This window comes from Anopheles arabiensis, chromosome 2 (assembly GCF_016920715.1).
Source record: "Anopheles arabiensis isolate DONGOLA chromosome 2, AaraD3, whole genome shotgun sequence".
Lineage (NCBI taxonomy): Eukaryota > Metazoa > Arthropoda > Insecta > Diptera > Culicidae > Anopheles > Anopheles arabiensis.
In genome coordinates, this window is record NC_053517.1 from 31,519,059 (window position 1) to 31,536,205 (window position 17,147).

Genomic DNA, 17,147 nt, shown 5'->3' on the forward strand with positions numbered 1-17,147 from the left:
CTCTAATCGGCGATGGAAGGAATCGCTTCATTCCCCGTGAATGAAAAGGCAACAAAGTCCAGGGCAAAAACATGATCATACAAAAAAAAAAGAATAATCGCCAGCCTAACTAGGTTCCCTTTGCGTAATTAAAATTCCCTTTCTCCATTCTAAGTTCCCTTCCCCCAATCTTCACCTGACGGCACCGACACCGGTCCTGGAGTCCCGGTTCATCATTAAATGTGCAGACTCAACGCGAGGGTACCCACCAAGCTTTAGCTTCTACGGGATGTGCACGGAACATGTATATCGCTTGCTTTTACCAACCATCATTTAAGAAAAAGAGGCAGAAATGCAAAACGTGAATAAAAAACACATCTCATCCTTACGCCGGTCGCTCGGCGCGGGCTGCATCTAATTAAAGCCTTCTCACCCCCGCCCAAACGTTCACAAAAAAACCCGTTTTGATAAAAAAATGGTCAAAGGAAATCAGTTAAACGAGGAAAAGCAAGAGATAAGATTATTGGGTCCCAGCAACCGGAACCGGGCTCATTAAACCCCGAATTCAACACACGCGGCCACACGCCGGTGTCTCCGCCGGGTCACCGCGCATTGGATTCGCCTTGCACGGATTTTGCACGGCGTGACCTCTTTTCGTGAAAACGGTTTCCGAAATGATGCTCGAGCATAAATGAAAACAAAAGCCAAGGGATCAGAGATAATTCGTATCGCTCTCGCTTATCAGCAACACCATGTACAGGGTGAGGGGGTTAAGGACAGGGCGTGGGAAAAAGGAAAAGCCAACCGATTATAAGTATGGTCGATCTTTGCTTAAAAACACGGAACCACACGAGTCAGATTTGAGAATGGTTTTGTTTTGTTATCATTTGCTAAATGTCTAGTGTTAGCATTGGTTTGCTTTTGTCGTTGAAAAACTATTCCATAGTTCCTATTTTTCATTTTTCACAGTGCAATATGTAGTGACAAAAGTGAGCGATTTTCATATCAAATAAAAAATTAAAAAAATTAAAAAAATAATACATAATTAAACTAATTAATTCATTAAAAAATTATAATTTTGCAAAAAAATAATCCTTGGCCTCGTTTTTGTTATACTCTTCTTAAACGTGGTTTATGTTAAATTGTCCTTCCATCATTGTAAAATTATTTATTAATTCATGTCTTTCATATGTTCTTAATTGCATTTCCTCCTGTAGTTTCTTATTTTACTTGTCACCTTTCAGCGAAAACTATTCCTTTTTACCTATTTCTATTGTTTGTGTATTCATCGTTTTAAAACATACTGTTTAGAGTGCTTTAATATATTGGGTTTGAGAAAATAACATTTTTCAATAACTTGCTAGAAACTAATGCTTTTCAAATGCTAGAAACATTAATCACATTGCATACCTTCGGACCAACATCGTAACATCTGACCCGTAAATTTGCCAACATATTTACCAGTGCCCGAAAATCCAAGTTTCCTTTTAAGCTTTTATTCATTAAAACGGTTTCCTCCCGGCACCGGAAGCGGGTGCGGGGTGGGCGGGATCCCATAAATAAATGGTACACGCACTCCCGCCGGCCAAAAACTGGGAAAGATTTCATATTGCATCACGCGTTTCCACCGCGCCGAGAGGTGGTTATTTTTCTTAATTTGTTTGATTTCTGCACCGTTCGTTTATTTTTAATTAGACCCTCTCACAGCACCGCCCCAACACGTCCCACAGCCCACGCGGAGGAGCTCGGAAGGTTCGGTCTTTCTTTCGCCGAAACGTGACCATAAGCGGCCGCGCCCAACAACCTTGCCCTGCGCGCAACCTTCGGCCGGGCGCAAATCATTTGGCCAACCGAACGGCCCCGGTCGCTTCGTTTGCCCAGCTGTTTTCGCCCGCACCAAAGCACACCAACCGGTGGCCGGGCGCGTTTCTAGTTGCGGGGTTTCTTATTGTTTGGAACGAGGGCAGGCGGGCATTTTCAAAATAAATAAGCACCTCGCCAAGCGGGGTTCAATTCGCATAACTTTTGCCGGCGCACCGGAGGTTCTCCACCGCGGGTGGCCATTTCGGTTTGTAAGTTCACGCCGACCACAGTTGCCACTGCTGCCCCTCCTGCGAAACCATGGGACGCGTATAATTCAATTATCCACTAAATGGAGCTTTGAGGCGTGCAGTGACGGACGCTCTTGGCATCATTTGTAATCGAATTTCGTTGCTATGCGCAGTGTGGCGGCACACAAATAAATGAAACCTGTTTGCTACCTTCCCGCCCGTGTGATGTTTGAGCGAGGCAGGGCCTGGTGGTGGTGATGGGTGGCCCCAAGGTCTCCTCCCTTTCCGGCCGCCGTAGGCAGCGGGAACGCTAGATGGAGTAGCATTTTTCTTTTATCTGCTGGCGGAAAACTTCTTTGCGGTTTTCCGCGAACGCTTTTGTGCTGTGGGTACAATCGAATGAAGTGAAAACAAATTGCCATAAATCATCCGTTGCTGGAGATGGGAATAGGGGGCAGAAATAATGGGGTGCAAAGTTTAGACTGGCAAAGGAAGTGTGACTTTGTGCAGAGAGAAGTAAGCGATTGTTGTCACTTTGTTGAAATCATTAGCCTCAGCGACTAGCGGTCGTTTAATACAAAGGCTCAGGGAAGCGACAGTCAATGTACGTGCACTTTAAACAATATCGAGAATATGCTGCAAACATCTGCGTGTTTCAAGCAACATACATTTATGATACACCTCTGTAGCTGATATAATGATAGACACGTAAGCTGCATCAACCGTGCAACGAGTATTCAACGTCCTTTACGCCTCATGAAGTTTGCCCTTTTGCGGGATGTATTGTCCGGGGCTGAGTAAAAACCAACTGGAAAACTGGAAAATTGCTTTATTTATAATGTACAAACCCGGCGGTAGCGTCCGCTGAACGTTGCGAGGGTATCAATGTTTGTGCGAATTATGAATTCCGCTTCACTTACACGAGCTGCCCGAGCCTTCCGATGATCGGTGTAACGAGCCGGTGGGGTAGAATTATTCATAACTCATAAAGTACACATAAAAACGGCGTCCGGAAGAGAGGAAGGCAGCGCGCGTTCAGCGCTGTGGATGCTGTGGGATGCTTTAAAACGCTGTACACAATAATTAAAGCTGAAGGTGCGTTAACAAAGCAAAATACAGCAGAGTACAGCATGAGCCATCCTGTTGATGGGTTGTGAAGTTGAAGAGAGAGAAAAAAAAGCTTACGCATACAGAAAACATACAGAACGCATTTTGTGCGTGTCTCGAAGAGCCCAACATGAAGCGTTTTGATATACTTTAAACTTGTCGTTCACTATTGAAAGCAAAATATCAAACAAACTTGGTGCCTGGGTCTTGCAATCAGTCTTGCAATCCAAGTTATCATCGGGAAGAACTCGAATCAGTAGACGACGAAAGCTTTTCGAGAGCGATGATGAATAACGCGCATTATGTTGTGTGCGTTGGTCTAAACCACAAGTGTTCGTCTAAACCAACTCAAATATCAATGTTAAAGAAGTACCAATTCAATTATGGACTTGACTAATCATAACTTCGCGGGCCTCAATCAGAACCCTCAGGTGCCGCATGCGATTTGCTTCACCTTCCCGAAAAACGGACACGTTTCCAGGACTATGCATAAAAAGTAGCTGTTGTTAAGAATACAGAATGCTTTAGGCTCACTTAGTACGAAGTACCTTACATCTTGAGCGATGAAGAGGGTCTTGGATTCTTAAGAACCGCATATTGGACATGACTTGGCCCGTAACATTCGACAGAAGGAGGATGGGTGAGATTTTAACGTTTCGCTGGAAGCGTCATCGCACCAGTTGCTAGAATCTTTTCCCGCCTGTTGAAATACAAATAAAAACACCTTTTTCTCCTCCGGGAAAACAGAATTAAAGTTAATAAACACACACACATACACACATACATAATAAGACCCATTCAACACGGTGTTCCTAGAAATGATCCGTCAGCACGCATTGGCACAAGCAACATACAAAACAAAATAGAAAGAAAACTCCAAGCGCGCTTTGTTGCAAAGATTCCTTTCAGTTTATCTCTGCCCCCCCTTCGGCAACAAAGCTCAAACACTCGAACGTTTTGTTTTTGCTCCCTCGCTTCCCAATGCGCAACACTGTTGGCACACATTTGCTCTTGCTCGCAACCACACAAGTGTCACACTCTGTGAAGAGCCTCCAGATTCAGTGGCAGGTGGCACCGCTTCTTGGACGCTTCTCTCGTAACGTGCAATCCCCTCTGCCCAACTGACTGCTGGCTCTTTATACTTTCTGCCACCTTGGTCAGAGCAGGTACAGCCCGAGCCACAGCCATTGCTTCGTACAAATAGTACGTACAATTACACAAAGGCAGGCGCCAGTTAGGGAAAGAAGCGCGAGCGAAGGAAGCTTTTGTCAAACATTTGTCCCACACTTGGCTGTTAATTGTTTTTGTTTGCATCAATGTCAGGGGGTGTGTGTGTGTGTCGTACGTGCATACACCCTCCCTCCCTAACACTGTCCGCATACGTTCGTGCCCTTTGGGTGGAGCAGGTTGCCGAACGTGCCCGCACGTGTGAAGGAAAAGAAAATTGTTCCTGCCACCGGTTGTTTGTAGCGGACGAACTCGCGGGCAGAGCTGGGAGGGGTGACCTAGGACAAAACGTTCCACGTCGGACGCGTTAACCCACTGCCACACTGGCCGGGTTGCGAGGAGGACAGATGAAGAAGCGTCGTTTGTTAGCTGAAAAGGAGGTACTGCCGCAGCACCGTGCTATATCCGCAAGCGTAAAAGATATAACCTTACGCTGCTGCGGCAGGAAGGAAATCCGCATAATGTCATGAAAGTCACACCGCTGCCACACACAACCGTGCGAGCGCGTATATATTGTGGCGAGCGAGAAAAAAAAAACGGGGGATTTAGCGCAAGAAAGCAACGGCAACGTGTCACTTTTTCCTGGAGGGGTTTTTCTTATGCGTGTAAAGTAAAGAGGGTCAATGAAAAGACGAACGAACCACATGGCAATGCTACAGGCATGGACAAAGGAGTTATTTGTTGAGACAGGCGTGTCGTGCTCTTTTTTTGTGAACATACCCATGTAAATGTAAGCTTTTATTGTCTTATCTTTTTCCACTTCAAATATCGATCGTGAGCCTGTTTGCAAAATGCTTATAATCGTGAGAAAGGAAGAGAAAAAAGGCGAAGAGCTAGCGCTGCGGAACAGTTTCTTTTGTCCATCTTTTGCTTCTTTCAATGGTATCCGTGCCTTGCAAATCGCAAAGCGTTTTCCGACATTCGTACCAAAACCTCTCCGGTACAGAAGAACTGGGAAAAGTCGTTCCCTCCAGCAAACAAAGTGAGTGAAAAATGGAACAGCCAACCGCTCAGCAGACATCGAACGGTTTAGAGGTCGTAAATATTTGATCATTTCACACCGGTGTATCGATTTGTTCGTTTCGTGAGCAACATTGTTGTGTTCCCCCCTTTGCCAAAGAATATGATTTCGCAGACAGGGCAGGTGGCCACTTGCAGCTGTGCAGAGCGCGTGCTGAAAAGTGCAATGAAATCAGTCCTCTTGACCATTTTGGCCCTGCCTGTACCGACACGCAATTCCAAGCTTTGTGAGATTGATGAAAGCTTTTAAAGGTGCTTTTAAAGACCCCCAACATACCATGGGAAGCTTCGTCCTGGTGCGACTTTAAACATTTCACTCAAGAAGTGAGCACGCGTCCCGTGCGTTGAACGGATGGCTCCCAGCGTGGGGTTACATTCCATTTCGAGCGTTCGGCAGCCGTTGGCAACGCACCAGGGGTAGGCATGCTACCATTAATCAACAAACCACGGACCACGGACCGTTTCCCCCGCGGCATCCCAGGGGACGAATTCCGTAATGGAGAAAAAGCGAGAAAGTTTTCATTTCAATTTATGTGATTCTTGCCGATCTCCCTTCCCAGCTGGTTGGCACGTACCCCACTCTCTCTCTCTTTCTCTCTCTAGGGAGTCCTTCGCCCAGGTGGTGGTGGTGCTTCTTTCCAATTTCCTCTATTCTGCGCTCACGATCATGACCTTTTTGTTCACTGTGTGCAACACAAAACAAAACAAAAAAGAATTCACATCCACCTTCTTGATACTTTTCGATTCGAAATGGGTCCCGCGCCAAACTGGATCGAATAGAACTGTCAAGCTTTGGTGGAAGCAAATAAAAAGCTTCCCGGATGAAAAGCAAAATAAAAGTCAACTCACTCTCGCAAGATGTCAAGGATTTGTCAGTTTTCGAGGGATGCGAGACAAATACGGTACGGAAAAAAATTCGCCACCAAACTCGAAATGGACACGCACAGTCACGCAACGCATGTCCCGGGCGTTAGGGCACATTCCAGAGCACATTTGCTCGGCTCAAAACTGAAAGCAAAAGCCAATCGATCGACCCATTCCTCCCATCCGCTCTTTACCACCGGGTGCGGTACGGTGGGGTATGGCAGGACCGCTATCAGCTGAACCCTTCACTCACGCTGTCCTTCACTTTTGACACGCAGGAAACAAACGAGATTATTTTCCTTCGTGCATTCGATTACAATAGCAGATTGTGTGAGCGTGTGTATGGAATCGTACAACATATATCGTCCCCTGTGACAGCGCCCTTTGGAGCAAAAAAAGAAAGAAACAGTGCCGAGAAACCAAAGCAAGTTCCAGAGCAGCCTGATTTGATTTAGTTATAAAATATTACTAATACTGTCATCTTTACAGCTACCTGCGTTTACCGTCTACCTTCTCAATGTCAATGTTAGGCACCTTTCGCCCGTTCGTACGTCAAAAGATGATTAGCAATCACGCGTTCGTGCACACGTTCCGCTTCAAAGTGCCCGGTTTTAACGGAGCACATATTAATGTTAATAAGATCCTCAACATTTCCCACTCGCTTGCCGAACATAAAGCCGGAGGCTGTGCAAGGCTTTGGGGGAAAAGCAAATCAAGCTGATTTTGTTTGTTTCCTCCCGCCCGAGACGAGGAAGGAAGCATTTGTGGACGCACCGTTTCTTGCCGTGGGAAAACATTTTGCACACTCATGTCATTTGTCATAAAACGCGCGTTCGTCAGTTGGGAACGCGGTGCTAATCTACCGGCAGAAGCTACGTTAGCACGGGTTTGGCAAGTGAAGAGCTATAATGTAATGACTTAAAAGCATGCGCGCCTGGTGCGGGTGTGTGTTGTAGCTGGTGAAGTTTACTTTGCAAAACGATTTGTTTGTCCTGTTGTTGTAAGGTGGCAGCGGCAAAAATGCAAGGTGTCGGAATATCTTGGAAATCATTTCGAAGCTCTCCAACCGTATTACTCCAAGTGCTACCTGCCGAATGATACTCGTTACGTTTTACAATGCTCATTAGATGCAAAGGAAATTGGTGAGTTATGTTATTTTGATGTTCTTCGTAATGATCATTGGCAAAATATGCAGTTAAATAAACTTTATAAGGATGATCTACGGACGACAAAAATTGCGATAAGTATACAATTAGCACGAAAGGCTTCTGATGTCCGCAGCTTTTCAATTATAAATAATTAAACTAATACGGAATAACGTTCATTTTATTAACATTATTTTTTTCTATTGTAACAATATAGCCTCTTGGACCGTTCCTCCCGAATAAAACAAAAACAAAATATCCATAATTCTTTTACTTGTATCCAACACCAAAACAATGCTTCGAATGCATAAATTCATCATTTTCTTTCTAGGCAAAGGAGTGCGTCTCTCCCCAAGCCGTCAAATCAACAGAACCGAGTAGGTATTTCAATTTGTTAGAAGTACTTTGTAAAGTGATCCCAATATTAAGCCAAAGTTTTGAAAAGAATTTTTAATCATACTTTGCATCTCCTCACACAGCCCACATTCCCTCAAAGAGCACCGTAAAGAGGCAGCTGCAATTTAATTCTCATCATCAGTTAGCAAAGAAAACAGCAAGTTCAGCAGTACTCGCGCGTCATGTACAGCATGTTGGTGAGCTGTTGCGTTTGGCGTACCTTCATCAAAAAGAAGAGAAAAAAAAAAACAATTCTCACACATTCCTTCGGTTATCTTTGAAACCGCCTGAAGATATCATGGTAACATCCCGCTCAGCAACACAATGCGGTTTGCCGGTGGTGACGGGTTTAAGCAATCACCTAAACTAACCGACGGATGGGACGATTTTTTAAAGTCTCCCGCTTACACTCACGGTCAGCAGCATCACGTTCGGTATGGAGAGGAGACTCCGCAGCTGGAACACCGAAGCGGTAGCAGCAGCATAAAACGTTCTGTCTATTTTGTTGCAATTTTTATCTCCATCCGCTCCACGGCGGTAGCGCAGCAGCGCTCGATAGATACATCCTGTCGGTATTTTATTATTATTTTTCTGTCCCCTTGTAACCCTCACCCCATTACCAACATGGCGCTTTACGTATATTTACTCGTGTGGGGGTGAATCAAGCTTCCGGCGGATGTGATGTGCATTTTAATAAATAAATACACTCTTCCGTAGCCGTTGTTGCCCGTTGCTGTGTACCGGCCGTTGCTTCGGGCAATACCTGGTTTTACACCTGCCCTTAACCCAACACCCTCGTTCCCCCAAACCTCTCCACGCTCATCCCCTGCTCTGTTCGACGGTGCAATGGTGCACAAAACTTTTCTCGCCTGAAAAAGAACATTTTTTGAAAAAGTATTTTTCTGTTCAGAGAGAGAGAGGGAGATAGAGCAACGTTAGCTTTCGAATTACGGTTCTCATTCTAACGGCAAAACAGAAAAGTGGTGGGTCTCCTTTCCTTCTTTTTTTTTGTGTGCAACTATGGCATACACTTTTTACGATCCGAGCGCTACCAACCGCCGGCCCTTAACGTGTGCAGCAGGCGGGCAGGCAGACTGTTGGTTGTTGTCTAGACTTTGAATGGAAATGATTTTTTCCCACCCAGGCGTTGATGTGTTGTTGATTGTGTTGGGCCACACAGCTTGTGCGCCGGGCGGAAAGCAGCATCCATGCTATTCCGCCCAATTTCATGCAGGGAAAGTATGAACACCATCGTGGCGGACTGTTCATGTGCTGAGATAGAGACAGGCACTCATAAAAACCATCGTGGACATACCGGTGTTAAACTGTTTTTTTTTTTGTTTTTTTGTTTCAGCTTTATAACAGCATTGGCAATAGAGTGTTAAAATAGTGTCTAAAGTTTTGCACAAAGTGAGAGCAATTTAAGACCTGCCTTTTTTTCGCGGATATCTAACTAAAGGCTACACAAAAAGGCTTTTAGTATGGTTAAATAGACGGCTGAAAATTTGATTGCAGTTCGTTTTAGATGCATATTTCATATCTATTCCAGGTTTGGGTTAGCGGCAGTCCCGTGGTCTAGTCGTCGACAGGCCCGTCGTCTGTATAGGCCTGTTCCGATCTGCATGACTGCGTTACGCCAAAAAGAATACCAGGTTCCGGTTTACATGTTACAATTAATGTTAGTACAATCAGTTCAATTTCAATATTCCAAGGTACTACAATTCATCAAATCGTGACAATATATGGCATGAACATGATGATTTATTGATTCAATGAAATGAAATGAAATCCAATACATTTTCAAATGGTTCTCAAATGAATCTCAATATTTCCCTAACTTGCGGTGTGAATTTGCATAGTCGGTCATTAAAAATCGACCACCAAGGTATATGGCAATAAATACCAATTAAGAAAAAAAACTACTTCCACTAAGCTCTAAGTGCATTGACGCGCACACAGAAATAACCATTTGCTAATTGGTCCCAGTCTGACGGTGACGCGGTACGGTGCTCGTCTTTTCCACATACACACACACAGCTTTGGGAATACACATTTCCCCCGATTACCCTCTGCACCCATGCCACAGCAGATACATTCCAATTTAAGGGGAGGGAAAAAGTTTCACACCCTGCCAGGAATCCATTTTGGTGCGGGAGTTTTAGGAAAATGTTTGTAGTTTGTTTTTCGGCTACAACGGCCGATACTGACCGGCATCCGGAGGAGGTTGAGAAGTTGGTTGCGGTTGCAACTTTTACAATTAGTACATTTTTCTCAATCATCCTCGGGTCTGGTGTACGTGACCCTTGTTATTCCCACCAGTGCACACGGTACGCACACCGGCCAACCCACGGTGAGAAGGGTGCGAAAAGTTAACCTCCCTGTAGGTTCAAATCGACACATTCAACCCAACCACTACTAGCCGAAAATGTGTGATCCGAGCCGGTCATAGGGTGGCCTTCGTGTGCACACCACAGTCCCGTTGCTAGCCGTAGCGATGGAATTGTGCTTTTCTGTTGTTGGTTTTGCGTTGCTTACGGCAAGCGTAAATCAAACACCAACGACGTATGATGGGTGACCAGGCGCCTCCATCTAGCTCACCGGTTTCGCAGGGTGTAGAGCTGTCCGGCTGCCCACCGGGGTACAACACGTTGGAGCAGCAACGGGAACGGAACAGAGAATTTAAGCCGAACATTCGGGGCAGCCCACCCCGCTATCCCATGGAGCTATCATAACTAACCGCCTCTGGAGGGTAGTAAATTATCATTTCTGTCCATAAAAGTTGTATGGATGACTCTATTCGGCATTCGTGGCGTTTCGTGCTTCTTTACGTTCGCTTTGATTGTGAGCAGGACCTCCGACAGGCCGAATTGTTGCATTCTTTGCTGTACACATAGTGCTATCTCTGCCACCGGCACTACCACCACTACCACACGTACGTACCACGACGACTCTGTTGGTCAGTAACTGTTGCGATGGCTTTGGGAGGCAGGGGTTTGCCCGCGTCGTTACGATGAAGTATTTAGGTGGGATTTTATTTTTTCTTTGTCCGTACCATCCTTGGCTGCCGCCCGGATAAGGACGAAAGCGTACGAAAGTGGTGTTATTGCGCTCATTCTACCATCAAACGCACAAACACACACACGGCGCTCCGTACACACGAGCAGGAGGGTTGGTTTTCGATTCCGACAAGGCTAAAGGTGGCCATAAATTTAGTTGTGCCACACAATTCGCCCGAAATGGCGGTACGAAGCCGGCACACGACTGCCGCACCGTCGTGCTTTCCTGCTCTGAATGGCCAATCTGTGCGGCACGATCGCCACACGTTGGCGTTGACGACCGACTCAGGCTCATCTTTCTCTGGGGCAAGCAGTCGGCTTGAGAGGGAAGCAAAGACGCGCAAATTCTGCCGTTCGTCTTCTGCAAGGAATCTTCTTGCCCAACCCTACGCAAAAAAAAAAAATACGCTGACGACAATGGTGGCTCGTTTTCCTGCAAAAGTCAGCCACTTTTCCATTCACATTTCCCATTGAAGTGAACATAAAGCTTGGAACTGATTTCGGGCAGCGTCTTCCGCTGCCAAGCATTTACGCACAAACAGGGGTGCACAAATGGGTGTGGCCGGGTAGCAGTAATTCAGTCAGCTGCGCAAAGGGAGGGGATGCGAAAAATGTCCGCGCGCCTAAATAAATCACTATCGATCGAAGAGACAACAAGAGAAAGAGAGAGAGAAAAAAAAAAAGGAAGAGGAAAGGGAAAAGGAGATACTAAGAAAAACGTGCCAAAAAGCGTTCCCACTTCCTTACGATTACGCGCCGACCTTGCACTTAGAATGACGGATAATGTGGTGAAGGAAATGCCAATAAATTGACGATATTTTTTTTTTATTTGGCGAGGGATTTTTGACGTCACTCTTAGTGGAAATTGATGACGCCGCTGACGATGACGAACGGGCCCGCGCAAACCGGATTTTTTTTTTATAACCTTCTGAGGAGCATCTCGTGTACAGATGGTTAAGCTTCTTTTAATTTGCTGTGTATGCCTCTTTTTTGTGTCTGTTTTGCTGTTTTATTGTGCCTGCATGTTTGCAGATAAGAAGGAAGTCATACTAAAGTTAACTTTTTTGTAGCATTGCATGTACTTCATCTCAAGGTGGTGGAAAATATATTCTTTTACCATTATTTAGCAATATCACATAATACAGCCATACAATAGCACAAAGTTAGTTAGTTGAAAGCTCTGTGAAACAATTAAGCATGGTTTTGTTGCTTTCACATAGCGTCTACCATCTATAGCAAGAACAGCAGGACACTAGTACTTTTGCTATAAAACTAATTTCGTTCATGCTATTCACAATCCATCACGGCTAATCATCAATTTCATCTTTTAGCGTAAAATGTGCAGCATCCGTTGGCTAAAATAAAACAAAAAAAAATCCACAGATCACCAACAGAGCCACTCCCGTGCCGGTTCGCAGAGACGTCCTCCCAATTTCCTCGCGCTCTGGGCGTACTACAGATACAATCAGCTAAAGTTTAGTCGCTTTGAGATTGGATTAAAATTCAATTCTTTCGACCATCGTCTTGGGAGCTACACGACCGGCAGTCCCAGAACCACACCATCCCAGCGGAATGTGCTGAATGGAAAGGAGCATGCGGTGGTGATCCAGCCTTGCTGCTTTTTTTTACCATCTTCCCCCCCATTCCCTCCTCGGTTTTGGCACACAGCACAATACGTTTCTGTAAGCGGTGCTCTCTGTGTGTATGTCAACCGGACCCTTACTGCTGACACACCGTAATTGAGACGGAAATTGCATTTCCTACCCTTGGACGACCAAGTGCGACAAAATGGGCGTCCGAGCAGAGGACTTGGGAACAATGGTAAAAGCAGCAGTAGTGGTAGTAGTAGTGGTAGTAGTTTGTTTTGTTGCTTTGTGTGGTTCTATCCGCGGCACAGGGAGATATGTTCAACCGGAGGCCATTCGATGTACAACCGGAGGGACATGGCCGTGTGCTGAGCTGTTCGGATTTGTGGCTCCCTTTTTGTCGCTTTATTACACTGCTCTCACAGCACGGATGGATGAAGGCAAGACTATTCTGGCCATTTCGGTGCACGTTGGAAATCGATGTGGCCTGCTCTATTGCCATCCCTTCCGATGGGACATAAAAGAAACTCTCCTTGCGAGGGGCGGAGTGGGAAAAGGGGACGGAACAGATTGTGTGTCGTCGTGTTTTTTTGCTGCTGTTGTTCCTTTATTTTGCCTGTCTCAAGGAAGATATCCTTTACTTCGGGTTTCATCAGGCCGGTGTCAACGGTGTCACAACTTCTTCGGCCCTGCTGGTCGTCCGCTATATAACATTGTTACCTTTCGCTGTTTGTCGACTGCAGCAAAACAACGGCAGCACTGGCGCGTAGTTATGTTGTTGAAAATATTTGACTCTTCCCGTTTTTTTGGGGTCAGCAGACCGTGAAGCGCAATTTAAATCGTAACGGCGGCATGCTGGAGATAAATGAGAAAACCAAGCCCACCTTGCCCTTTACCTTCCCCGGTGGACACATTGTTTCTGTGCTGTGTCAGCCGACAGATGAAGAAACAAGGGGTGCAATGTTGCTGCGAATTTGGTGGCTTTGTGAAATGGTAGAATGTAGAAATATTACAAACCTCTCCAAAGGTACGATAAATTCTACTTTCTACCCCACCCGAACACGGTGACAAATGATTCAGAAGGAACAGGGGGTTGTATGGGGGATAGAACCTAGAAAAGGATGAATGTGAAGCTTCTAATGCGCACTGATCGTACGCTTGTCTGTCCGGAAAACGGCAACGACGCACAAATTGGCACCTTTGTAATAAGCGCAGGACCAAACGCAGTACCTCGGCTACCCCTTGGCACAGGCCAAATATTTTATCTGCTTACCTTTCTACCCGAGCACAATGACACGACGGAATGATCTATCCTCGTCAGAAACCGCAGGGACGTTTGTCATTGTGATTGTATCGGTGGAGAAAAGATTGTGCGTACCTCGTTTTTTTTTTTTAATTTGGTCTTCACTCACGACCTAAGGTGGAAGGCAAAATAAAGCCCCAAAAGCAATATGCATGTTGTTGTAAGCTGTATAATTCTCGGCAACGCATAAAGCTAGCCAAAATACACACACACACACACACACACACACACACACACACACACACACACACACACACACACACACACACACACACACACACACACACACACACACACACACACACACACACACACACACACACACACACACACACACACACACACACACACACACACACACACACACACACACACACACACACACACACACACACACACACACACACACACACACACACACACACACACACACACACACACACACACACACACACAAACCACTGGAAAGGACGGCAACAAATGGTCGTTGGATGGAACACTGGATGGAGAAAGCAAAGTTCACAAATGCGCTCATCCACCACCAGTGAGCCCGAGCCAGAACAGGGCAGGTTTTTATGACCTGTCATCTGTTTCGAATATCAGGCCAGCCGGGCGGGAACCGAATAATTCTTTAGCCAAGCAAACTTTCGCCCCATTGCCCAAGCAACGCGTTAGGAGCGAGCGTAAAACAACGACATAAACCACTACGGCTCGATGCCTCGGCTTTTGTTCGCGCATTTCTGTCTGTCCCAATACACACAGCTAACACAGAAGGTAGTTACGAACACGTGGTTCCGCTACTTCGTTGCTCTAACATCCACAATGGTGAAGCTAATGAGTCGAAATGGTGCCAGCCAGAAGAATAAACAAAAAAAAACCCAAACCATGTCCAACAGTTGTGTACGAGCGCGTTCTCTTCAGGGTATTTCCAAAGTCTCTAGCCCAATACCTATTAGCCCTTCCTAGACGCTCTTTTATTATTCGAAATCCGCTTTGAATATACATACGCCACCTGACTGAAAGAAGGATTGTTCAAGCGCACGCGAACAGCCAATCGTCACCATCGTTCAAAGCAATCTAGTTCCCTCCCTGCCGGGTGCTAGACGGTAGTAGTAAAATAATGTTTCGCCTAAAAGCAGAATAGGGAGAACAAGACAAAAAAAAAACATTCAAAACAACTCCACAACACGTTTACTATTGTAGTGAAAAGGGGAAAGCAATGGAAGAACAGCTTGCACTCAACAACTGTTGGATATAATGGTCCCACCAGAGGTACCATTTCCATTTGCACTCCATTGCACTGTCACAAAGTTAGTGTCTGCGATGTTGTTCGCTCGGCTTCCAAACGAAAATGCACCGACACTGCAGTGTTTGAGTGTGTGTGTGTGCTGTTGCTATTGCTCGTTGCTCCTTGGCGTCATTGCTTGAGGCGAGAGTGGCGTGAGAGGCGAACTATCTGCTGACAGCGCACGCTAACAATGCGACGCCGTTCCCACCCAGACTGTCGATGTGTCATTCATTTCCAACTGCATAACGGTAGCAGCTTGCTCCAAAGCGCGACGCACCGACTGATGCCATACTGGCATGAATCTCCTAACTCCGATGTGTTCCGTTTCACCGGCTACGGCTCAACTACTTTCGAATAGAGAGATACTATGACTTCAGTCGAAAGCCATACAACCGCTCCTGCCACAGAGCGTGGTAGCATATTTGTTCACGCGGTGCACATGATGATGCTGGCTTTCTGTATTTTAGCAAAAAAAAATCCCTTTTTATCAGATCGAACTGTTGGAGCGCATGAGATGCGGCGTTTCGGGTTCGGAATGAAGCGCAAGCATTCGTATCATACGGGGATCAATAGCGCATGCAGAGGAAGAAACATGACTATCGCTACAGCGCCAAGTGTTCAAGGTTTTCTTTTCTTCTTTTACTAACCCACAAGAGCTTTTGATTTCGATTGCGCGAACGGCGTGATTTTCAATGAATGCATACGTACTTCATCTTGGTGCTTCTTCGGAGGCTACAGCTAGATCTGGTTAATTGAAAACGGAAAATCACGTCCACCTACCGGAAGCCCAAGCAACAACCACTAATAACAGCGAAGGTTTTAAGAGCAGATAGCACCGAGTTCATATATGCGTTAGGGTTCATTTGTCGAGTAGGCACCAAGGGAAGCTTTCTCGCAAGGTTCCACCAGCAACACGGGAGCGAAATGTGTGGCATTATTTGTACTTCGAGAGCATCCAGGAACCTTCAGTGAGAGCTAATCTATGCCTTGCATTCCATTCAAATAAAACCACGCTGGCGTTCGGTAATCCTTTCCCGGCGCACTCACGCTGCTCTGCTACGATCAATCGCTTACAAATCCATCTTTCCGGGGCAAGACGACGTTTGGTGATAGCGTTTCGGTTTAGCTTCGCCACAATAAAACGCTTACGATATTCTGACTGTCGACAAATAATCCATATGCTTTCAGGAGCTCTTTCCTTCCTTAACCACCCCCATTTTCCGGCCACAAGTCCGTACAACATCAGGTTTACTGCTATTGACTCGATGAAGTCTTTCCCGCGCAAAGCAATAAAATTCGTTTCATCCCTCCATTCCACCACCAACGGTGCGCGGCGGTCGTGCGTTTGGTGAGTCCTTTTTGGCGCATAAAATAAGCTCCAACACACATACACACACACATACAGATGTAGAGACACATCATCACCATCGCTACCGCTTCAGTATCTTCGAATGGGGCGAATGGTATTGAAATTTAATGGAAAGCTTCTACCCATCCGTGTCTGAGCCAATAATCATAAAAAACCTGCCCGAGCGCTGACGCTCGGGTCGATACGTATACGTATCTCGGATATGCAGGCACTGGGTCAGGTACCTGGGGGTGGCAGGAGCCGAACCTCGTCTTCCCTGCGCTAGCCTAGCACGATGAGTGGTCATTAAATTTGATGTAGCTTCCGATCGGCCGCCTTCAGTTTGCCGCTGTAGATCTTTTCCGAGTGCCGGCGGGATGCGCTAAATTGGATCTAGATAGGGTGAAAGCAGTTTGGAGATTTTCCTTTTCTCTTTATGCCTAGCCGAGCTAGGGCTTCCAATTACAGAAAGCGAACCCGGTGGCACTATGCTTTATATTCTTTGCGGAAGAAATTTAAATTTTCCATTAAAGCACCAGCAGGGTGGAATGAGCGATCGTAAAGCTGTCGAACTGCTTGCTTACTATATTAAACTGATGATTAACGAACGTCACTTACCCCATTCTTCTCGCAGACGCCGCCAGCATTCTTGAGGTCACCGGTCCAGGCCAGCCCGAGCGTGCCCATCTCGAAGTCGCGGTAGGTGAACATGTACGCCAAGCAGAACGCGTCGTAGTCCTCCTCTGTAAAGAAAAAAAAAGATTAGACACACAAAAC

The 17,147-nt window shown here is 46.0% G+C and overlaps 1 protein-coding gene across 4 annotated transcripts in view; it reads right to left on the minus strand.

Annotated features, from left to right (window-relative positions):
- The window catches only part of LOC120898114, a 158,564-nt gene that overhangs the window by 20,906 nt on the left and 120,511 nt on the right, over positions 1-17,147 (minus strand). For all 4 annotated transcript variants that reach the window (XM_040303511.1, XM_040303514.1, XM_040303513.1 and 1 more), the window contains one exon: positions 16,989-17,113. In XM_040303511.1, coding sequence (XP_040159445.1) covers positions 16,989-17,113 — 125 coding nt within the window. The remainder of the gene's footprint in view (positions 1-16,988; positions 17,114-17,147) is intronic.